Genomic DNA, 23,134 nt, shown 5'->3' on the forward strand with positions numbered 1-23,134 from the left:
CTCATCAGTGCCCAGCTCGAGGTGGAAGGCGTGCCCGCGGGGGGCCTGCAGGGGCACGAGCAGGCGGTAGACGGCGTCATCCTCACGGGGACTCCAGCCTTGGCAGAAACTGCCCTCCCCAATGGCTGGCATCAGTCGCGGCATGAAACTATTCCTGCAGAGTCTTCGGCAGGTACGCAGAAGTTCATCCACCAGCTCTTCCACCATGACGAATGATTCTGGCACGTCCAGAAGGCGCTCCACCAAAATTCTGCCCACATCCAGAGCAACACCGGGTTTTTCTTCTTGCTCCTGCCTGTGCCCCTTCTTTCTGCAACTGCCTTTCTTGTTGCATGTGTTCTCCCCTCTTTTTTCCCTGCAGTAGGAGGTCACTGTCTGCCGTTGGCTGTGAGCCCTGCAAACACAGCTCTGGAAGACCTCTTTCAGTTTCCATAGATCAGCAGTCTCGTGAGCCGATCACGCAGCTCATAGAAGTCATGCAGTGCCTCAGCATGGGCAGCTGGATCCTGCGCCAGGTGCTGGAAGAGGTTGGGTGGCGTGGCCGCTTGTAAAGCTGGGGGCAAGACGATCTCCTGGGGCATGTTCTCATTGCCAAAGAAGAAGTGGTCAAGGCGTTTCTCCTCCAGGCAGCAGCGCAGGTATCGCATGATATCCTGCAGCCGCAGCAGGAAATCCCTCCTGCGCCAGCCTGACAGGGGTATGGTGGTCAGGAGGTGCATCACAGCTGTGTTCAAGGTATAGGTGGAAAAGCCTGTGCCCACCATGGCGCGAGCGCAGAGCTGCAGGCATCTGAGGTGGAAGCTGTCACGTGGGACCTGCCGGGCTATGTGCCTGAAGAACTTCATCTCAGCCACAGCGTAGCTCTCTGACCAAATTGTGCTTGGGGTGAAGATGGCCTCTGAACTCTGGCTGCTCAGGAAGATGTCCGAGTCGCCTTGCTGCACACCCAACGTGATCTCAATAAAGAGGGTCCTCCTGGAGGCATTAGTCAGCTGCAGCTTGCAGGAGCAGCTGGAGGGCAGCACCTTCATATTGTAGCGACCGGACAGAGGCATCAGCATCCAGGCTGACCTCACAAATTGCTGGAACCAGTGGGCAGTTTTCTGCACATCTAGGTAGGAGCCTGTGCAGAGGGTGTCTAGGAGGCTGGGGTCCTGATTCCTCCTCATCTCCTCCTCGGGGTGGTGGAGGAAGCACAGCAAGTTCTCCACAAGCTGTGCCCTCATGCAGGTGCACACCAGCTCCACGCGGATGCAGGAAACCTTCGCCGGCGGTTCCCCCACGGTGCTCAGCTCGAGCTGGAAGGCGTGCCCACGGGGGGCCTGCGGGGGCACGAGCAGGCAGTAGACAGCATCGTCCCCGTGGGGACTCCAACCTTCAAAGGCGCTGCCCGCCTTGATGGCTGGCTGCAGCACTGGAGAGAAACTAGTTGACCATTGACCTTGGAAGACATGGAGGAGGTCACCCGCCAGCTGCTCCACCACACGTCGCCGGTAGGCCAGGTTCTGCACTGGCCACTGGATGCGCTTTGCAAAAGTCCTACCCAGATCCCTCTCATCATCAGGACCTTCCCCATCACTTTCTTCCTCCTCCTGCACCTCTTCCTGCTCGTCTTCTTCCTCCTGCTCCCTGTCACTGCTGGAGCTCTCCTCGTTGCTTAAGATCTGCTTGTCACTGCTGCCGTCCTGTTCATGGCTCCTTTTCCTGAGCCACCACCAGGGCCCAGAGAGCAGGACCAGGACTCCAGCAATGGCCCAGAACTGCCACTGCTGCAAGGCAGCAAAGAGCAGGGCTCCCCATGCCACGCTGCTCGGCTCCTGGCTGCTCTGCTCCAGCTCCTGCAGCAGCCGAGACGTCTCCAGGCTCAGCAGCTGCGCACGTTGCTGCATGCGCTCGCGCATCGCCTCGTCCAGCTCTTCACCGGCTGTCTGTGGGTACCGGACGATGCAGTGCAGAACCAGAATGAGGAATTTTGTGGCAGCCATGGCCTGCAGGCGGAAAACCATGTCCCTTGGGCTGACGGGTGCTGGGCACGCGCTGGGGCTTCTTTAGCACTCAGACATATGGAGTTTGTTTGATGTGACAGTTGTTGAAGATCCTGCAAATCCTGGCCCATCTACCGTCACTGCATTTCCACTGGAGGTGTCCCAAATGCAGGTTTGAGTGCACCTCCTCTGCCACAGAGCTGCCGTCAGGCCAGTGCTTCTCATAAACGTGGCGTGGACTGCACAAGTGCATGCCCTGAATTGGAGACCTCTCAAAAGCTTTCTCTAACCCTGCTGCACGTGTTAAGTTTCCCTTGTCAAGGTGGCGGGAACCCGAGCTTGCAGGTCACGAGAGGGTGTGGTGAATGAGTGTCGAGCTCGTACAGGAGCCAGAGCCCTGCTCGGCAGTCGTGACGCTTGTCCCCTGTGCAAAGGGCTCCCCACTCGGACAGCGTGATACCCACGTCACTGAGGAGGCCCCAGGGCAATGCTGTGGGGCTCCCAGGGCTTGGTTTGCATATGGCTGCAAAGGCAGCCGCTTCGGGCTCCTTGTGGCTGCAAAGGCAGTGTGCACAGCTGTGGAGGGTGACAAATGATCCTGACGGGCCCAAGGCAGGAGCACAGAGAGGCTGGTGATCCTCAGTTACAGAATCAGTGAAACCAGAGCCCGCTGCATCAGCTCTTCTGCAAAATGGTCCCTGACTCTGTGGCAGCTGAGCCGTCAGCAGCCTATGCCCGTGTTCTTTGACAAAGTGATGCACAGGCGCTCACCAACGCAGCGTTTGTGTGTTCACGAAGTGATTTGTTGGTATCTTTGCACCGGGTAAAGCTTTCAGAGGGAAGAGACTCTCTTGGATGGGGAGGGCAGTCACCGTCCAGGTGATATCTGGAGTATGTGTCGCAAGCCTCCTTGCAACAGCCCCTTCAGCTGCATGGGGTCCCGCTCCCCAGAGCGTGCTTCTGCGGAGGAAAGGCGCAGCAGCAATTCCCACTGCTGACGGAGCTGTGTGTTCTCCGTGTCCAGCGTGCTTGGTTCTGCAGGACCAGCTCCCCGGGGAGTGCCTCCATGCCTGGCCGTGTGCATGAAGATGTGCACCTCTGCCATAGCACAGCTCTCTGGCCACGTCCCGCTGATGGTAAGCCTGGCCTCTGCCTACTCGATGCTCAGGAAGGTGTCCGAGTCACCTTGCTGCACCCTAAACAGCATCTCAATCAGGAGGGGACTATCAGAAGCATCCACAACCCGGAGCTTGCAGGAGCGCCTGGAGGGCAGCGCTGTGAGGTGGCTGTGTTGCGACCGAGGCAAAACCTGCCAGGCTGCACGTACCAATGTCTGGAACCAGCGTGTGGTTTTCTCCACGTCTAGGTAGGGGCCGGTGCAGAGGGTGCCTATCAGGCTGGGACCCTGATTTCTCCTCAGCTCCTCCTTGGGGTGGTGGAGGAAGCACAGCATGTCCTTCGCCAGCCGCTCCCTCGTGCAGGTACACACCAGCTCCACGCGGAGGCGGGAGTTCCTTGCCGGCATCTCCTCATCAGTGCCCAGCTCGAGGTGGAAGGCGTGCCCGCGGGGGGCCTGCAGGGGCACGAGCAGGCGGTAGACGGCGTCATCCTCACGGGGACTCCAGCCTTGGCAGAAACTGCCCTCCCCAATGGCTGGCATCAGTCGCGGCATGAAACTATTCCTGCAGAGTCTTCGGCAGGTACGCAGAAGTTCATCCACCAGCTCTTCCACCATGACGAATGATTCTGGCACGTCCAGAAGGCGCTCCACCAAAATTCTGCCCACATCCAGAGCAACACCGGGTTTTTCTTCTTGCTCCTGCCTGTGCCCCTTCTTTCTGCAACTGCCTTTCTTGTTGCATGTGTTCTCCCCTCTTTTTTCCCTGCAGTAGGAGGTCACTGTCTGCCGTTGGCTGTGAGCCCTGCAAACACAGCTCTGGAAGACCTCTTTCAGTTTCCATAGATCAGCAGTCTCGTGAGCCGATCACGCAGCTCATAGAAGTCATGCAGTGCCTCAGCATGGGCAGCTGGATCCTGCGCCAGGTGCTGGAAGAGGTTGGGTGGCGTGGCCGCTTGTAAAGCTGGGGGCAAGACGATCTCCTGGGGCATGTTCTCATTGCCAAAGAAGAAGTGGTCAAGGCGTTTCTCCTCCAGGCAGCAGCGCAGGTATCGCATGATATCCTGCAGCCGCAGCAGGAAATCCCTCCTGCGCCAGCCTGACAGGGGTATGGTGGTCAGGAGGTGCATCACAGCTGTGTTCAAGGTATAGGTGGAAAAGCCTGTGCCCACCATGGCGCGAGCGCAGAGCTGCAGGCATCTGAGGTGGAAGCTGTCACGTGGGACCTGCCGGGCTATGTGCCTGAAGAACTTCATCTCAGCCACAGCGTAGCTCTCTGACCAAATTGTGCTTGGGGTGAAGATGGCCTCTGAACTCTGGCTGCTCAGGAAGATGTCCGAGTCGCCTTGCTGCACACCCAACGTGATCTCAATAAAGAGGGTCCTCCTGGAGGCATTAGTCAGCTGCAGCTTGCAGGAGCAGCTGGAGGGCAGCACCTTCATATTGTAGCGACCGGACAGAGGCATCAGCATCCAGGCTGACCTCACAAATTGCTGGAACCAGTGGGCAGTTTTCTGCACATCTAGGTAGGAGCCTGTGCAGAGGGTGTCTAGGAGGCTGGGGTCCTGATTCCTCCTCATCTCCTCCTCGGGGTGGTGGAGGAAGCACAGCAAGTTCTCCACAAGCTGTGCCCTCATGCAGGTGCACACCAGCTCCACGCGGATGCAGGAAACCTTCGCCGGCGGTTCCCCCACGGTGCTCAGCTCGAGCTGGAAGGCGTGCCCACGGGGGGCCTGCGGGGGCACGAGCAGGCAGTAGACAGCATCGTCCCCGTGGGGACTCCAACCTTCAAAGGCGCTGCCCGCCTTGATGGCTGGCTGCAGCACTGGAGAGAAACTAGTTGACCATTGACCTTGGAAGACATGGAGGAGGTCACCCGCCAGCTGCTCCACCACACGTCGCCGGTAGGCCAGGTTCTGCACTGGCCACTGGATGCGCTTTGCAAAAGTCCTACCCAGATCCCTCTCATCATCAGGACCTTCCCCATCACTTTCTTCCTCCTCCTGCACCTCTTCCTGCTCGTCTTCTTCCTCCTGCTCCCTGTCACTGCTGGAGCTCTCCTCGTTGCTTAAGATCTGCTTGTCACTGCTGCCGTCCTGTTCATGGCTCCTTTTCCTGAGCCACCACCAGGGCCCAGAGAGCAGGACCAGGACTCCAGCAATGGCCCAGAACTGCCACTGCTGCAAGGCAGCAAAGAGCAGGGCTCCCCATGCCACGCTGCTCGGCTCCTGGCTGCTCTGCTCCAGCTCCTGCAGCAGCCGAGACGTCTCCAGGCTCAGCAGCTGCGCACGTTGCTGCATGCGCTCGCGCATCGCCTCGTCCAGCTCTTCACCGGCTGTCTGTGGGTACCGGACGATGCAGTGCAGAACCAGAATGAGGAATTTTGTGGCAGCCATGGCCTGCAGGCGGAAAACCATGTCCCTTGGGCTGACGGGTGCTGGGCACGCGCTGGGGCTTCTTTAGCACTCAGACATATGGAGTTTGTTTGATGTGACAGTTGTTGAAGATCCTGCAAATCCTGGCCCATCTACCGTCACTGCATTTCCACTGGAGGTGTCCCAAATGCAGGTTTGAGTGCACCTCCTCTGCCACAGAGCTGCCGTCAGGCCAGTGCTTCTCATAAACGTGGCGTGGACTGCACAAGTGCATGCCCTGAATTGGAGACCTCTCAAAAGCTTTCTCTAACCCTGCTGCACGTGTTAAGTTTCCCTTGTCAAGGTGGCGGGAACCCGAGCTTGCAGGTCACGAGAGGGTGTGGTGAATGAGTGTCGAGCTCGTACAGGAGCCAGAGCCCTGCTCGGCAGTCGTGACGCTTGTCCCCTGTGCAAAGGGCTCCCCACTCGGACAGCGTGATACCCACGTCACTGAGGAGGCCCCAGGGCAATGCTGTGGGGCTCCCAGGGCTTGGTTTGCATATGGCTGCAAAGGCAGCCGCTTCGGGCTCCTTGTGGCTGCAAAGGCAGTGTGCACAGCTGTGGAGGGTGACAAATGATCCTGACGGGCCCAAGGCAGGAGCACAGAGAGGCTGGTGATCCTCAGTTACAGAATCAGTGAAACCAGAGCCCGCTGCATCAGCTCTTCTGCAAAATGGTCCCTGACTCTGTGGCAGCTGAGCCGTCAGCAGCCTATGCCCGTGTTCTTTGACAAAGTGATGCACAGGCGCTCACCAACGCAGCGTTTGTGTGTTCACGAAGTGATTTGTTGGTATCTTTGCACCGGGTAAAGCTTTCAGAGGGAAGAGACTCTCTTGGATGGGGAGGGCAGTCACCGTCCAGGTGATATCTGGAGTATGTGTCGCAAGCCTCCTTGCAACAGCCCCTTCAGCTGCATGGGGTCCCGCTCCCCAGAGCGTGCTTCTGCGGAGGAAAGGCGCAGCAGCAATTCCCACTGCTGACGGAGCTGTGTGTTCTCCGTGTCCAGCGTGCTTGGTTCTGCAGGACCAGCTCCCCGGGGAGTGCCTCCATGCCTGGCCGTGTGCATGAAGATGTGCACCTCTGCCATAGCACAGCTCTCTGGCCACGTCCCGCTGATGGTAAGCCTGGCCTCTGCCTACTCGATGCTCAGGAAGGTGTCCGAGTCACCTTGCTGCACCCTAAACAGCATCTCAATCAGGAGGGGACTATCAGAAGCATCCACAACCCGGAGCTTGCAGGAGCGCCTGGAGGGCAGCGCTGTGAGGTGGCTGTGTTGCGACCGAGGCAAAACCTGCCAGGCTGCACGTACCAATGTCTGGAACCAGCGTGTGGTTTTCTCCACGTCTAGGTAGGGGCCGGTGCAGAGGGTGCCTATCAGGCTGGGACCCTGATTTCTCCTCAGCTCCTCCTTGGGGTGGTGGAGGAAGCACAGCATGTCCTTCGCCAGCCGCTCCCTCGTGCAGGTACACACCAGCTCCACGCGGAGGCGGGAGTTCCTTGCCGGCATCTCCTCATCAGTGCCCAGCTCGAGGTGGAAGGCGTGCCCGCGGGGGGCCTGCAGGGGCACGAGCAGGCGGTAGACGGCGTCATCCTCACGGGGACTCCAGCCTTGGCAGAAACTGCCCTCCCCAATGGCTGGCATCAGTCGCGGCATGAAACTATTCCTGCAGAGTCTTCGGCAGGTACGCAGAAGTTCATCCACCAGCTCTTCCACCATGACGAATGATTCTGGCACGTCCAGAAGGCGCTCCACCAAAATTCTGCCCACATCCAGAGCAACACTGGGTTTTTCTTCTTGCTCCTGCCTGTGCCCCTTCTTTCTGCAACTGCCTTTCTTGTTGCATGTGTTCTCCCCTCTTTTTTCCCTGCAGTAGGAGGTCACTGTCTGCCGTTGGCTGTGAGCCCTGCAAACACAGCTCTGGAAGACCTCTTTCAGTTTCCATAGATCAGCAGTCTCGTGAGCCGATCACGCAGCTCATAGAAGTCATGCAGTGCCTCAGCATGGGCAGCTGGATCCTGCGCCAGGTGCTGGAAGAGGTTGGGTGGCTCGGCCGCTTGTAAAGCTGGGGGCAAGACGATCTCCTGGGGCATGTTCTCATTGCCAAAGAAGAAGTGGTCAAGGCGTTTCTCCTCCAGGCAGCAGCGCAGGTATCGCATGATATCCTGCAGCCGCAGCAGGAAATCCCTCCTGCGCCAGCCTGACAGGGGTATGGTGGTCAGGAGGTGCATCACAGCTGTGTTCAAGGTATAGGTGGAAAAGCCTGTGCCCACCATGGCGCGAGCGCAGAGCTGCAGGCATCTGAGGTGGAAGCTGTCACGTGGGACCTGCCGGGCTATGTGCCTGAAGAACTTCATCTCAGCCACAGCGTAGCTCTCTGACCAAATTGTGCTTGGGGTGAAGATGGCCTCTGAACTCTGGCTGCTCAGGAAGATGTCCGAGTCGCCTTGCTGCACACCCAACGTGATCTCAATAAAGAGGGTCCTCCTGGAGGCATTAGTCAGCTGCAGCTTGCAGGAGCAGCTGGAGGGCAGCACCTTCATATTGTAGCGACCGGACAGAGGCATCAGCATCCAGGCTGACCTCACAAATTGCTGGAACCAGTGGGCAGTTTTCTGCACATCTAGGTAGGAGCCTGTGCAGAGGGTGTCTAGGAGGCTGGGGTCCTGATTCCTCCTCAGCTCCTCCTCGGGGTGGTGGAGGAAGCACAGCAAGTTCTCCACAAGCTGTGCCCTCATGCAGGTGCACACCAGCTCCACGCGGATGCAGGAAACCTTCGCCGGCGGTTCCCCCACGGTGCTCAGCTCGAGCTGGAAGGCGTGCCCACGGGGGGCCTGCGGGGGCACGAGCAGGCGGTAGACAGCATCGTCCCCGTGGGGACTCCAACCTTCAAAGGCGCTGCCCGCCTTGATGGCTGGCTGCAGCACTGGAGAGAAACTAGTTGACCATTGACCTTGGAAGACATGGAGGAGGTCACCCGCCAGCTGCTCCACCACACGTCGCCGGTAGGCCAGGTTCTGCACTGGCCACTGGATGCGCTTTGCAAAAGTCCTACCCAGATCCCTCTCATCATCAGGACCTTCCCCATCACTTTCTTCCTCCTCCTGCACCTCTTCCTGCTCGTCTTCTTCCTCCTGCTCCCTGTCACTGCTGGAGCTCTCCTCGTTGCTTAAGATCTGCTCGTCACTGCTGCCGTCCTGTTCATGGCTCCTTTTCCTGAGCCACCACCAGGGCCCAGAGAGCAGGACCAGGACTCCAGCAATGGCCCAGAACTGCCACTGCTGCAAGGCAGCAAAGAGCAGGGCTCCCCATGCCACGCTGCTCGGCTCCTGGCTGCTCTGCTCCAGCTCCTGCAGCAGCCGAGACGTCTCCAGGCTCAGCAGCTGCGCACGTTGCTGCATGCGCTCGCGCATCGCCTCGTCCAGCTCTTCACCGGCTGTCTGTGGGTACCGGACGATGCAGTGCAGAACCAGAATGAGGAATTTTGTGGCAGCCATGGCCTGCAGGCGGAAAACCATGTCCCTTGGGCTGACGGGTGCTGGGCACGCGCTGGGGCTTCTTTAGCACTCAGACATATGGAGTTTGTTTGATGTGACAGTTGTTGAAGATCCTGCAAATCCTGGCCCATCTACCGTCACTGCATTTCCACTGGAGGTGTCCCAAATGCAGGTTTGAGTGCACCTCCTCTGCCACAGAGCTGCCGTCAGGCCAGTGCTTCTCATAAACGTGGCGTGGACTGCACAAGTGCATGCCCTGAATTGGAGACCTCTCAAAAGCTTTCTCTAACCCTGCTGCACGTGTTAAGTTTCCCTTGTCAAGGTGGCGGGAACCCGAGCTTGCAGGTCACGAGAGGGTGTGGTGAATGAGTGTCGAGCTCGTACAGGAGCCAGAGCCCTGCTCGGCAGTCGTGACGCTTGTCCCCTGTGCAAAGGGCTCCCCACTCGGACAGCGTGATACCCACGTCACTGAGGAGGCCCCAGGGCAATGCTGTGGGGCTCCCAGGGCTTGGTTTGCATATGGCTGCAAAGGCAGCCGCTTCGGGCTCCTTGTGGCTGCAAAGGCAGTGTGCACAGCTGTGGAGGGTGACAAATGATCCTGATGGGCCCAAGGCAGGAGCACAGAGAGGCTGGTGATCCTCAGTTACAGAATCAGTGAAACCAGAGCCCGCTGCATCAGCTCTTCTGCAAAATGGTCCCTGACTCTGTGGCAGCTGAGCCGTCAGCAGCCTATGCCCGTGTTCTTTGACAAAGTGATGCACAGGCGCTCACCAACGCAGCGTTTGTGTGTTCACGAAGTGATTTGTTGGTATCTTTGCACCGGGTAAAGCTTTCAGAGGGAAGAGACTCTCTTGGATGGGGAGGGCAGTCACCGTCCAGGTGATATCTGGAGTATGTGTCGCAAGCCTCCTTGCAACAGCCCCTTCAGCTGCATGGGGTCCCGCTCCCCAGAGCGTGCTTCTGCGGAGGAAAGGCGCAGCAGCAATTCCCACTGCTGACGGAGCTGTGTGTTCTCCGTGTCCAGCGTGCTTGGTTCTGCAGGACCAGCTCCCCGGGGAGTGCCTCCATGCCTGGCCGTGTGCATGAAGATGTGCACCTCTGCCATAGCACAGCTCTCTGGCCACGTCCCGCTGATGGTAAGCCTGGCCTCTGCCTACTCGATGCTCAGGAAGGTGTCCGAGTCACCTTGCTGCACCCTAAACAGCATCTCAATCAGGAGGGGACTATCAGAAGCATCCACAACCCGGAGCTTGCAGGAGCGCCTGGAGGGCAGCGCTGTGAGGTGGCTGTGTTGCGACCAAGGCAAAACCTGCCAGGCTGCACGTACCAATGTCTGGAACCAGCGTGTGGTTTTCTCCACGTCTAGGTAGGGGCCGGTGCAGAGGGTGCCTATCAGGCTGGGACCCTGATTTCTCCTCAGCTCCTCCTTGGGGTGGTGGAGGAAGCACAGCATGTCCTTCGCCAGCCGCTCCCTCGTGCAGGTACACACCAGCTCCACGCGGAGGCGGGAGTTCCTTGCCGGCATCTCCTCATCAGTGCCCAGCTCGAGGTGGAAGGCGTGCCCGCGGGGGGCCTGCAGGGGCACGAGCAGGCGGTAGACGGCGTCATCCTCACGGGGACTCCAGCCTTGGCAGAAACTGCCCTCCCCAATGGCTGGCATCAGTCGCGGCATGAAACTATTCCTGCAGAGTCTTCGGCAGGTACGCAGAAGTTCATCCACCAGCTCTTCCACCATGACGAATGATTCTGGCACGTCCAGAAGGCGCTCCACCAAAATTCTGCCCACATCCAGAGCAACACCGGGTTTTTCTTCTTGCTCCTGCCTGTGCCCCTTCTTTCTGCAACTGCCTTTCTTGTTGCATGTGTTCTCCCCTCTTTTTTCCCTGCAGTAGGAGGTCACTGTCTGCCGTTGGCTGTGAGCCCTGCAAACACAGCTCTGGAAGACCTCTTTCAGTTTCCATAGATCAGCAGTCTCGTGAGCCGATCACGCAGCTCATAGAAGTCATGCAGTGCCTCAGCATGGGCAGCTGGATCCTGCGCCAGGTGCTGGAAGAGGTTGGGTGGCTTGGCCGCTTGTAAAGCTGGGGGCAAGACGATCTCCTGGGGCATGTTCTCATTGCCAAAGAAGAAGTGGTCAAGGCGTTTCTCCTCCAGGCAGCAGCGCAGGTATCGCATGATATCCTGCAGCCGCAGCAGGAAATCCCTCCTGCGCCAGCCTGACAGGGGTATGGTGGTCAGGAGGTGCATCACAGCTGTGTTCAAGGTATAGGTGGAAAAGCCTGTGCCCACCATGGCGCGAGCGCAGAGCTGCAGGCATCTGAGGTGGAAGCTGTCACGTGGGACCTGCCGGGCTATGTGCCTGAAGAACTTCATCTCAGCCACAGCGTAGCTCTCTGACCAAATTGTGCTTGGGGTGAAGATGGCCTCTGAACTCTGGCTGCTCAGGAAGATGTCCGAGTCGCCTTGCTGCACACCCAACGTGATCTCAATAAAGAGGGTCCTCCTGGAGGCATTAGTCAGCTGCAGCTTGCAGGAGCAGCTGGAGGGCAGCACCTTCATATTGTAGCGACCGGACAGAGGCATCAGCATCCAGGCTGACCTCACAAATTGCTGGAACCAGTGGGCAGTTTTCTGCACATCTAGGTAGGAGCCTGTGCAGAGGGTGTCTAGGAGGCTGGGGTCCTGATTCCTCCTCATCTCCTCCTCGGGGTGGTGGAGGAAGCACAGCAAGTTCTCCACAAGCTGTGCCCTCATGCAGGTGCACACCAGCTCCACGCGGATGCAGGAAACCTTCGCCGGCGGTTCCCCCACGGTGCTCAGCTCGAGCTGGAAGGCGTGCCCACGGGGGGCCTGCGGGGGCACGAGCAGGCAGTAGACAGCATCGTCCCCGTGGGGACTCCAACCTTCAAAGGCGCTGCCCGCCTTGATGGCTGGCTGCAGCACTGGAGAGAAACTAGTTGACCATTGACCTTGGAAGACATGGAGGAGGTCACCCGCCAGCTGCTCCACCACACGTCGCCGGTAGGCCAGGTTCTGCACTGGCCACTGGATGCGCTTTGCAAAAGTCCTACCCAGATCCCTCTCATCATCAGGACCTTCCCCATCACTTTCTTCCTCCTCCTGCACCTCTTCCTGCTCGTCTTCTTCCTCCTGCTCCCTGTCACTGCTGGAGCTCTCCTCGTTGCTTAAGATCTGCTCGTCACTGCTGCCGTCCTGTTCATGGCTCCTTTTCCTGAGCCACCACCAGGGCCCAGAGAGCAGGACCAGGACTCCAGCAATGGCCCAGAACTGCCACTGCTGCAAGGCAGCAAAGAGCAGGGCTCCCCATGCCACGCTGCTCGGCTCCTGGCTGCTCTGCTCCAGCTCCTGCAGCAGCCGAGACGTCTCCAGGCTCAGCAGCTGCGCACGTTGCTGCATGCGCTCGCGCATCGCCTCGTCCAGCTCTTCACCGGCTGTCTGTGGGTACCGGACGATGCAGTGCAGAACCAGAATGAGGAATTTTGTGGCAGCCATGGCCTGCAGGCGGAAAACCATGTCCCTTGGGCTGACGGGTGCTGGGCACGCGCTGGGGCTTCTTTAGCACTCAGACATATGGAGTTTGTTTGATGTGACAGTTGTTGAAGATCCTGCAAATCCTGGCCCATCTACCGTCACTGCATTTCCACTGGAGGTGTCCCAAATGCAGGTTTGAGTGCACCTCCTCTGCCACAGAGCTGCCGTCAGGCCAGTGCTTCTCATAAACGTGGCGTGGACTGCACAAGTGCATGCCCTGAATTGGAGACCTCTCAAAAGCTTTCTCTAACCCTGCTGCACGTGTTAAGTTTCCCTTGTCAAGGTGGCGGGAACCCGAGCTTGCAGGTCACGAGAGGGTGTGGTGAATGAGTGTCGAGCTCGTACAGGAGCCAGAGCCCTGCTCGGCAGTCGTGACGCTTGTCCCCTGTGCAAAGGGCTCCCCACTCGGACAGCGTGATACCCACGTCACTGAGGAGGCCCCAGGGCAGTGCTGTGGGGCTCCCAGGGCTTGGTTTGCATATGGCTGCAAAGGCAGCCGCTTCGGGCTCCTTGTGGCTGCAAAGGCAGTGTGCACAGCTGTGGAGGGTGACAAATGATCCTGACGGGCCCAAGGCAGGAGCACAGAGAGGCTGGTGATCCTCAGTTACAGAATCAGTGAAACCAGAGCCCGCTGCATCAGCTCTTCTGCAAAATGGTCCCTGACTCTGTGGCAGCTGAGCCGTCAGCAGCCTATGCCCGTGTTCTTTGACAAAGTGATGCACAGGCGCTCACCAACGCAGCGTTTGTGTGTTCACGAAGTGATTTGTTGGTATCTTTGCACCGGGTAAAGCTTTCAGAGGGAAGAGACTCTCTTGGATGGGGAGGGCAGTCACCGTCCAGGTGATATCTGGAGTATGTGTCGCAAGCCTCCTTGCAACAGCCCCTTCAGCTGCATGGGGTCCCGCTCCCCAGAGCGTGCTTCTGCGGAGGAAAGGCGCAGCAGCAATTCCCACTGCTGACGGAGCTGTGTGTTCTCCGTGTCCAGCGTGCTTGGTTCTGCAGGACCAGCTCCCCGGGGAGTGCCTCCATGCCTGGCCGTGTGCATGAAGATGTGCACCTCTGCCATAGCACAGCTCTCTGGCCACGTCCCGCTGATGGTAAGCCTGGCCTCTGCCTACTCGATGCTCAGGAAGGTGTCCGAGTCACCTTGCTGCACCCTAAACAGCATCTCAATCAGGAGGGGACTATCAGAAGCATCCACAACCCGGAGCTTGCAGGAGCGCCTGGAGGGCAGCGCTGTGAGGTGGCTGTGTTGCGACCGAGGCAAAACCTGCCAGGCTGCACGTACCAATGTCTGGAACCAGCGTGTGGTTTTCTCCACGTCTAGGTAGGGGCCGGTGCAGAGGGTGCCTATCAGGCTGGGACCCTGATTTCTCCTCAGCTCCTCCTTGGGGTGGTGGAGGAAGCACAGCATGTCCTTCGCCAGCCGCTCCCTCGTGCAGGTACACACCAGCTCCACGCGGAGGCGGGAGTTCCTTGCCGGCATCTCCTCATCAGTGCCCAGCTCGAGGTGGAAGGCGTGCCCGCGGGGGGCCTGCAGGGGCACGAGCAGGCGGTAGACGGCGTCATCCTCACGGGGACTCCAGCCTTGGCAGAAACTGCCCTCCCCAATGGCTGGCATCAGTCGCGGCATGAAACTATTCCTGCAGAGTCTTCGGCAGGTACGCAGAAGTTCATCCACCAGCTCTTCCACCATGACGAATGATTCTGGCACGTCCAGAAGGCGCTCCACCAAAATTCTGCCCACATCCAGAGCAACACCGGGTTTTTCTTCTTGCTCCTGCCTGTGCCCCTTCTTTCTGCAACTGCCTTTCTTGTTGCATGTGTTCTCCCCTCTTTTTTCCCTGCAGTAGGAGGTCACTGTCTGCCGTTGGCTGTGAGCCCTGCAAACACAGCTCTGGAAGACCTCTTTCAGTTTCCATAGATCAGCAGTCTCGTGAGCCGATCACGCAGCTCATAGAAGTCATGCAGTGCCTCAGCATGGGCAGCTGGATCCTGCGCCAGGTGCTGGAAGAGGTTGGGTGGCGTGGCCGCTTGTAAAGCTGGGGGCAAGACGATCTCCTGGGGCATGTTCTCATTGCCAAAGAAGAAGTGGTCAAGGCGTTTCTCCTCCAGGCAGCAGCGCAGGTATCGCATGATATCCTGCAGCCGCAGCAGGAAATCCCTCCTGCGCCAGCCTGACAGGGGTATGGTGGTCAGGAGGTGCATCACAGCTGTGTTCAAGGTATAGGTGGAAAAGCCTGTGCCCACCATGGCGCGAGCGCAGAGCTGCAGGCATCTGAGGTGGAAGCTGTCACGTGGGACCTGCCGGGCTATGTGCCTGAAGAACTTCATCTCAGCCACAGCGTAGCTCTCTGACCAAATTGTGCTTGGGGTGAAGATGGCCTCTGAACTCTGGCTGCTCAGGAAGATGTCCGAGTCGCCTTGCTGCACACCCAACGTGATCTCAATAAAGAGGGTCCTCCTGGAGGCATTAGTCAGCTGCAGCTTGCAGGAGCAGCTGGAGGGCAGCACCTTCATATTGTAGCGACCGGACAGAGGCATCAGCATCCAGGCTGACCTCACAAATTGCTGGAACCAGTGGGCAGTTTTCTGCACATCTAGGTAGGAGCCTGTGCAGAGGGTGTCTAGGAGGCTGGGGTCCTGATTCCTCCTCAGCTCCTCCTCGGGGTGGTGGAGGAAGCACAGCAAGTTCTCCACAAGCTGTGCCCTCATGCAGGTGCACACCAGCTCCACGCGGATGCAGGAAACCTTCGCCGGCGGTTCCCCCACGGTGCTCAGCTCGAGCTGGAAGGCGTGCCCACGGGGGGCCTGCGGGGGCACGAGCAGGCAGTAGACAGCATCGTCCCCGTGGGGACTCCAACCTTCAAAGGCGCTGCCCGCCTTGATGGCTGGCTGCAGCACTGGAGAGAAACTAGTTGACCATTGACCTTGGAAGACATGGAGGAGGTCACCCGCCAGCTGCTCCACCACACGTCGCCGGTAGGCCAGGTTCTGCACTGGCCACTGGATGCGCTTTGCAAAAGTCCTACCCAGATCCCTCTCATCATCAGGACCTTCCCCATCACTTTCTTCCTCCTCCTGCACCTCTTCCTGCTCGTCTTCTTCCTCCTGCTCCCTGTCACTGCTGGAGCTCTCCTCGTTGCTTAAGATCTGCTCGTCACTGCTGCCGTCCTGTTCATGGCTCCTTTTCCTGAGCCACCACCAGGGCCCAGAGAGCAGGACCAGGACTCCAGCAATGGCCCAGAACTGCCACTGCTGCAAGGCAGCAAAGAGCAGGGCCCCCCATGCCACGCTGCTCGGCTCCTGGCTGCTCTGCTCCAGCTCCTGCAGCAGCCGAGACGTCTCCAGGCTCAGCAGCTGCGCACGTTGCTGCATGCGCTCGCGCATCGCCTCGTCCAGCTCTTCACCGGCTGTCTGTGGGTACCGGACGATGCAGTGCAGAACCAGAATGAGGAATTTTGTGGCAGCCATGGCCTGCAGGCGGAAAACCATGTCCCTTGGGCTGACGGGTGCTGGGCACGCGCTGGGGCTTCTTTAGCACTCAGACATATGGAGTTTGTTTGATGTGACAGTTGTTGAAGATCCTGCAAATCCTGGCCCATCTACCGTCACTGCATTTCCACTGGAGGTGTCCCAAATGCAGGTTTGAGTGCACCTCCTCTGCCACAGAGCTGCCGTCAGGCCAGTGCTTCTCATAAACGTGGCGTGGACTGCACAAGTGCATGCCCTGAATTGGAGACCTCTCAAAAGCTTTCTCTAACCCTGCTGCACGTGTTAAGTTTCCCTTGTCAAGGTGGCGGGAACCCGAGCTTGCAGGTCACGAGAGGGTGTGGTGAATGAGTGTCGAGCTCGTACAGGAGCCAGAGCCCTGCTCGGCAGTCGTGACGCTTGTCCCCTGTGCAAAGGGCTCCGCACTCAGACAGCGTGATACCCACGTCACTGAGGAGGCCCCAGGGCAGTGCTGTGGGGCTCCCAGGGCTTGGTTTGCATATGGCTGCAAAGGCAGCCGCTTCGGGCTCCTTGTGGCTGCAAAGGCAGTGTGCACAGCTGTGGAGGGTGACAAATGATCCTGACGGGCCCAAGGCAGGAGCACAGAGAGGCTGGTGATCCTCAGTTACAGAATCAGTGAAACCAGAGCCCGCTGCATCAGCTCTTCTGCAAAATGGTCCCTGACTCTGTGGCAGCTGAGCCGTCAGCAGCCTATGCCCGTGTTCTTTGACAAAGTGATGCACAGGCGCTCACCAACGCAGCGTTTGTGTGTTCACGAAGTGATTTGTTGGTATCTTTGCACCGGGTAAAGCTTTCAGAGGGAAGAGACTCTCTTGGATGGGGAGGGCAGTCACCGTCCAGGTGATATCTGGAGTATGTGTCGCAAGCCTCCTTGCAACAGCCCCTTCAGCTGCATGGGGTCCCGCTCCCCAGAGCGTGCTTCTGCGGAGGAAAGGCGCAGCAGCAATTCCCACTGCTGACGGAGCTGTGTGTTCTCCGTGTCCAGCGTGCTTGGTTCTGCAGGACCAGCTCCCCGGGGAGTGCCTCCATGCCTGGCCCTGTGCGTGAAGATGTGCACCTCTGCCATAGCACAGCTCTCTGGCCACGTCCCGCTGATGGTAAGCCTGGCCTCTGCCTACTCGATGCTCAGGAAGGTGTCCGAGTCACCTTGCTGCACCCCAAACAGCATCTCAATCAGGAGGAGACTATCAGAAGCATCCACAACCCGGAGCTTGCAGGAGCGCCTGGAGGGCAGCGCTGTGAGGCGGCTGTGTCGCGACCGAGGCAAAACCTGCCAGGTACTAATATCTGGAACCAGCGTGTGGTTTTCTCCACGTCTAGGTAGGGACCGGTGCAGAGGGTGCCTATCAGGCTGGGACCCTGATTTCTCCTCAGCTCCTTCACCAGCTCCCACCCCAGCCCACCCTCCCCCCTGCCCCCGGGCTACTCTAGGATCTCAGGAAAACTCTTATTGTGTTGTTGTATTGTTCATAATGAGTTGGCCTCGAGCAACCTCTGTGCATTCCTGGGCTATGTGCTGCCTGAATGGTACATCAGGACCACCCTGAGATCACAGGATAGGCCCTATCTTAGAATCAGAAAATCATAGAAACGTAGGATGTTGTGAGTTGGAAGGGACCCACAAGGACGATCCAATCCAACTCCTGTCCCTGCACAGGACAACCCCAAATTTACACCATATCTCTGAGGGCATTGTTCAAGTGTTTCCTGAATAGCATCAGGCTTGGTGCTGTGACTGCCTCCCTGGAGAACCTGTTCCAGTGCTGCACCACCCTCTGGATCTTTCTGTTATCTTGGTCATAAATGCCAGGCAATCTCTTTCCAGACCTGGACTATCTGCTCCCTGAATTGTGTACCAGAACTGTGGCCAGAATGTAAAATATTGACCAAAGCCAATGTCGTGGTTTAGCCGGCAGCTCAGCCCCACACAGTCGCTCGCTCACTCCCCCACCGGTAGATGGGGGAGAGAATCAGAAGGGTAACGCCCGTGGGTTTGGATAAGAACAGTTTAATAATTAATATTAAAAGAAACAACAACAGAAATGCAATATAAAGGAGCACAACAAGAGGCGCAAAGCCCTAGGGGAGGTGGAAGGGAGGGGAGAGGGGGAACGAACCGCCAAAACAAACTGCCCGCGCCGCAGCCGCTCGCCGCCCTCTGACCCGACGCCGCGCAGCTCCCAAGCTGCAACCTGCCCCCCCTCAATATATTGGTCATGGTGTCACATGGTATGGCATGAACCTGCCATTGGCCAGTCGGGGTCAGCCGTCCCCACCATGGCCCTGCCCCTCCCAGCCCCCCCCGCCACGCGGCAGAGCGCGGGAAGCTGGAAAGGTAGCCGACCCCCACAGTGAGGAGAATTAACCCCTTCTCAGCCAAAACCAGCACAGCCAATCATTTTGATCCTGTAAATAGCGACCCAAAAGGGAGACCTTTTGAACTCTCCAGGACCACAGCAGACTGTGTGACCCAGTATCTTACCATGAGCTGGGATGCCTCTCAGGGTAGATTTTGCAAGGGTAAAGGATCGTCCATTGATGATTTTGTGAGGACTAAAAGGCCTGTTTTTGCAAGATTCACTGGCCATGTGTTGATGAATGCCAGCACGTCCAAGTGACTGATCATGAAACTCATGAAAAGGCAAATTCTACACACAGGTTAACCTCAGGGTGTGTGTGTGTGCAATTTGACTATCTATCTATCTATCTATCTATCTATCTATCTATCTATCTATCTATCTATCTATCTATCTATCTATCTATCTATCTATCTATCTATCTATCTATCTATCCATTCATTCATCCATTTATCCATCTGTGTCTCTCTATTATCCCTATTCCCATAAGCTGTTGACAAAGTCTGAGACTAAGAGTGGACCTAGCTGCACCTAGACTCCTCTGTGAAAGGAGTTTAGGAAGCAAGGGGGTCTATTCTGAATCTCGTGACTCAAGGGAGGGTCCTCCTTATCCCCTGTGTCCATGATTCCTCTGTGAATTGTTCTAACTTGAGCATAACTGGATTTTCCTTTGTGCACTTCTTCTATGTAAGTAATAGAGTGAACCTTGTCAGTCTCCAGTCTTTAACTGAGTCACGATCTTGACTGTAAAAAAACCCATCAAATTGCCATTTTAAATTGGCAATGTCTTTAAAATGGCCACAGGCCTTACCATTAGCTCTCTTGAGAATTAGAATTCAACCAAGATCCAAAGATGGTGTAAGCCCATATGAAATTTTGTGTGGCAAACCTTACCAAATTCCTCTCATCCCAGGGGATATGAAGGTAGCAGGGGAAACAGTTTTACAAGTGCATTTGATTTCTTTAGGAAAAACTCTTGGAGCTCTCCTGAGATATATAGTGTTGACTAGATTGCTTGCCTTGGACACGCCTAGACATCAGTATCAGCCAGGTGATCTCATGTACACAAAGACCTGGAACTCTGAAGCAATGCAGGAGAAGTGGAAGCGAGCCTTCCAGGTACTGTTAACAACCTACACTGCAATCAAAGTAGAAGGAGTGGAACCATGGATACACTACATTTGAGTGAAGAAAGCACCATCATGGAAAATTGTCAATAGAGACCCTGAGACTGCTAAATTGACTTTAAAATATGTATAAGTTTTTCTGTAAATGAGTGTTTGTTTTGGTGTGGAAATTTTCCTGTAGGAGAAGAGGAGATAAGTGCAGAGGATCAAAAAAGGGGTGATGATTTTTATAAAATGACAGGGAGATGGGAGATTGATAGTGTTAATGATTGGGATTGTGGATACAAAGGATCTGGAAACTTCAACGGCAGAGCAAATAGTTGAGATTCCACAAAAGATGTCAGAGGAGAATCTGATGATTGGACTGATAAAAGAGTTTGCTAATTTGCAGAATGTAACTCAAATTATTGCATGCCTCACAGTTCCAAGAGCTGTAGGTGAATCAATTCCATGGGGAATCCTGACAACAAATTTGAGTAGTGTGACCGACGATAATAGTTATTGTGAGCAAACCCCTGTTGTTGGGTGGACAGGTGATCCAGGAACAATGGTCCAGATGATCATCAACACAACTAAGGGATGTGAAAAGCAAACTAAGGAAAAGGAGGCAGTTCCAGGGGGTTCAATATGGTCTATGGCTATCCTATACCAATTTCAGTACATGGCCAATGCCTCTTGGTGTTTTACTTGGGATGGAATGATTTTTTTGGCTTTCCCAGCTACTGAAAGAGGAAGCACCTCTCAGGAAAAGGAAATTATTGTACCCTGGTGGAATTGTAAAAAGATATATAAATGTAGCACAGTTAGTAAGGCAATACAAGATGTTCCACCTCTAGCAGCTGCACTGAAGTATGGATGTTGGTGTAGGGGACTTAAAAATTACTTACAACTGACTAACACGTATAAGGCCAAGAAAGGGATGATATTCAACTCTAGAAAATCTACAATTCAGAGTCCAGGACACTTAGTTTGGGCAATGAGTGACGGGACCTGGTCCACCCACCTACTGGTGAATGGGAAAGTGAAACAAATTACCCTAGGGATGCCTATGTTATGTCCAATTTGGAAAAAGGCTCCCTTTAGAGGGAGTGCTGAAAACCTAGAATCAGTACGGACAAAAAGATCACAAGCTGATGATGCTGAATGGAATGAACCCTCTACAGGAGTAAGAACTGGATGGGCTTTGGAATCTTTACTAGCTCCCTTGTCAACCTACAGGAATAGGGCTTGGTTATATAAGCTAACTGGACAAGTAGAAAAGTTGGCTAGTGTAACCAAGAAAGGATTCAAACAATTAAATTTGCAATTACAGGCCACTTCATGAATGACATTGCAGAATAGGATGGCCTTAGATATGCTTTTGTTAAAAGAACATGGAGTCTGTGGATATCTGAGGGATAAGATAGATCATTGCTGCATCCATATCCCAAATGTAATGCAGGATGTCGAACATGATTTGAGTCCGTTAGGACAAGTAGAAAAAGATGCTCACAAAATTCAACTGGATATGCAGGAAAATTGGATTGTTAAGCTATTTAACGGACTGGGATGGAATCTCAGCTCTTGGGTAAAACCTATAATAAGCACAGTGTTGCTCTTGCTGGTCGTGGTTCTCATAATCCTCCTTGTCTATTCTTGTCTAAAGAGGGTTCTAGCAAAAGAGATGGCAATGAATCAAAAGGTCACTCTTGCACTGGCAAATGGAAAATATGGTCCAGACAATTCTGGTAGGGAAATCCCTATCAAATAGCGGTTAACAGGCATTAATATTGTAGGGTAGGTAGAGGGAGTATATTGAGTATTAGTTTATAGTGAAAGTGTTGAGAAAAATAATCTCAAAACTTTCAAAGGGAAGAAATGTCACCAAGAGAGTAGTGGTTTTGTTAGGCATTGTTTTGACCTGTACCTTAGTCTTTGAAACCAAGGTGATGGAACAACTGAAAACGCTAACATTATTGCTATGGGATAGTTAAAACACTAACACTATTGCTAAGCTACTACCGATGTATCCTATCCACTTTAACAATAGGTTGACCAGTGTTACATTGTAACTAAAGTAACCGGTTTGTGGTGTGTTTTAGAAACCTTGGTGAAGGGTGTCCTACCTTGCATACTTTACATTCTGCTTGGGCTATGGAGAAAGAAACAAATTACATTAGCAATGCGCATGCACGCAAGAAGGGGTCAATCAAAGGACACTTGATACGACCACCAGAGAGCACCGGGGACCACCAGAGGTGCCCCTCAGCTTTTAAGGACGCATGCGTAATGACTATGTAAATATGATCATTAGTTCCGGGAAATTTGATGCACATGTATGTAACCATACAATATACGTTTTGCTTGATGTAATCTGCGGTATGCACGTTAGGAGGACGGAACCCCCGTGCAGCTGGTGCCATGATTAAAGAACGCCTGCCTTTTAACGCTGCATTGGTGTTATGAGGTTTATTCCCGATTTTGGTGACAATGCTGTTTAGAGTTATATACCCTAATACTGTGATCTATCTCAAAAATTACATTGCTAACCAAAGCTGTGTAAAAGATCACATTCCTGACAATTTGGCATAGTCGGCAGTTTCCACAAGGCTTTATGTGCGACAATTTGGAGTAGTTGGCCATATCCACAAATCTGTATTTGCAACACACAGCTCTGTGCATGAAGAGCTCTTTCTCCTCTCAACGGTCTCCCCAGCGCAGCAGCCGGTGACAACTGCAGTAGTGACAAAGATGACTTTCCTCCTGCTGTATTGGGAATTGCTGCCGCACCTTTCCTGCACAGCAAAAGCACACTCTGGGGAGTGGGACCCCATGCAGCTGAAGGGGCTGTTGCAAGGAGGCTTGCGACAGAGTCTCGGGTACCACCTCGACAGCGACCGCCTTCCCTCTTCGAGAGAGTCCCTTCCTTTGGGACTTTTACTGTGTGCAAAAGTGCCCATAAATGACGTCTTTGAACAAACGCTGAATCTGCGAGTATCTGTGCACCATTTTGTCGGGGAACACGGGCATAGGCTGCTGACGGCTCAGCTGCCACAGAGTCAGGGACCATTTTGCAGAAGAGCTGATGCAGCGGGCTCTGGTTTCACTGATTCTGTAACTGAGGATCACCAGCCTCTCTGTGCTCCTGCCTTGGGCCCGTCAGGATCATTTGTCACCCTCCACAGCTGTGCACACTGCCTTTGCAGCCACAAGGAGCCCGAAGCGGCTGCCTTTGCAGCCATATGCAAACCAAGCCCTGGGAGCCCCACAGCATTGCCCTGGGGCCTCCTCAGTGACGTGGGTATCACGCTGTCCGAGTGGGGAGCCCTTTGCACAGGGGACAAGCGTCACGACTGCCGAGCAGGGCTCTGGCTCCTGTACGAGCTCGACACTCATTCACCACACCCTCTCGTGACCTGCAAGCTCGGGTTCCCGCCACCTTGACAAGGGAAACTTAACACGTGCAGCAGGGTTAGAGAAAGCTTTTGAGAGGTCTCCAATTCAGGGCATGCACTTGTGCAGTCCACGCCACGTTTATGAGAACTGACTATATCTGAGTGCTAAAGAAGCCCAGGCTTCTTGTTTTCATTCACAT

The 23,134-nt window shown here is 55.5% G+C and overlaps 5 protein-coding genes across 5 annotated transcripts; all 5 read right to left on the reverse strand.

The window, feature by feature from the left end:
• Positions 1 to 369: 369 nt before the first annotated feature.
• On the reverse strand, positions 370 to 2,006 carry LOC135314963 (inositol 1,4,5-trisphosphate receptor-interacting protein-like 1). Its single transcript, XM_064460012.1, has one exon. The coding sequence runs from the start codon at positions 2,004 to 2,006 to the stop codon at positions 423 to 425; it is 1,584 nt and encodes a 527-aa protein (XP_064316082.1). The 3' UTR covers positions 370 to 422.
• A 1,876-nt stretch (positions 2,007 to 3,882) lies between these two features.
• LOC135314964 (inositol 1,4,5-trisphosphate receptor-interacting protein-like 1) lies at positions 3,883 to 5,519 on the reverse strand. Its single transcript, XM_064460014.1, has one exon. It carries the CDS (start codon positions 5,517 to 5,519, stop codon positions 3,936 to 3,938), a length of 1,584 nt encoding a protein of 527 aa, XP_064316084.1. The 3' UTR covers positions 3,883 to 3,935.
• A 1,876-nt stretch (positions 5,520 to 7,395) lies between these two features.
• Positions 7,396 to 8,934, reverse strand: LOC135314946 (inositol 1,4,5-trisphosphate receptor-interacting protein-like 1). Its single transcript, XM_064460001.1, has one exon. The coding sequence runs from the start codon at positions 8,925 to 8,927 to the stop codon at positions 7,449 to 7,451; it is 1,479 nt and encodes a 492-aa protein (XP_064316071.1). The 5' UTR covers positions 8,928 to 8,934; the 3' UTR covers positions 7,396 to 7,448.
• A 1,974-nt stretch (positions 8,935 to 10,908) lies between these two features.
• On the reverse strand, positions 10,909 to 12,447 carry LOC135314947 (inositol 1,4,5-trisphosphate receptor-interacting protein-like 1). Its single transcript, XM_064460002.1, has one exon. It carries the CDS (start codon positions 12,438 to 12,440, stop codon positions 10,962 to 10,964), a length of 1,479 nt encoding a protein of 492 aa, XP_064316072.1. The 5' UTR covers positions 12,441 to 12,447; the 3' UTR covers positions 10,909 to 10,961.
• Positions 12,448 to 14,421: 1,974 nt separating this feature from the next.
• Positions 14,422 to 16,058, reverse strand: LOC135314965 (inositol 1,4,5-trisphosphate receptor-interacting protein-like 1). Its single transcript, XM_064460015.1, has one exon. The coding sequence runs from the start codon at positions 16,056 to 16,058 to the stop codon at positions 14,475 to 14,477; it is 1,584 nt and encodes a 527-aa protein (XP_064316085.1). The 3' UTR covers positions 14,422 to 14,474.
• Between the last annotated feature and the right edge of the window lie 7,076 nt (positions 16,059 to 23,134).

Source organism: Phalacrocorax carbo, chromosome 9 (assembly GCF_963921805.1).
Source record: "Phalacrocorax carbo chromosome 9, bPhaCar2.1, whole genome shotgun sequence".
NCBI classification, from domain to species: Eukaryota; Metazoa; Chordata; class Aves; order Suliformes; family Phalacrocoracidae; genus Phalacrocorax; species Phalacrocorax carbo.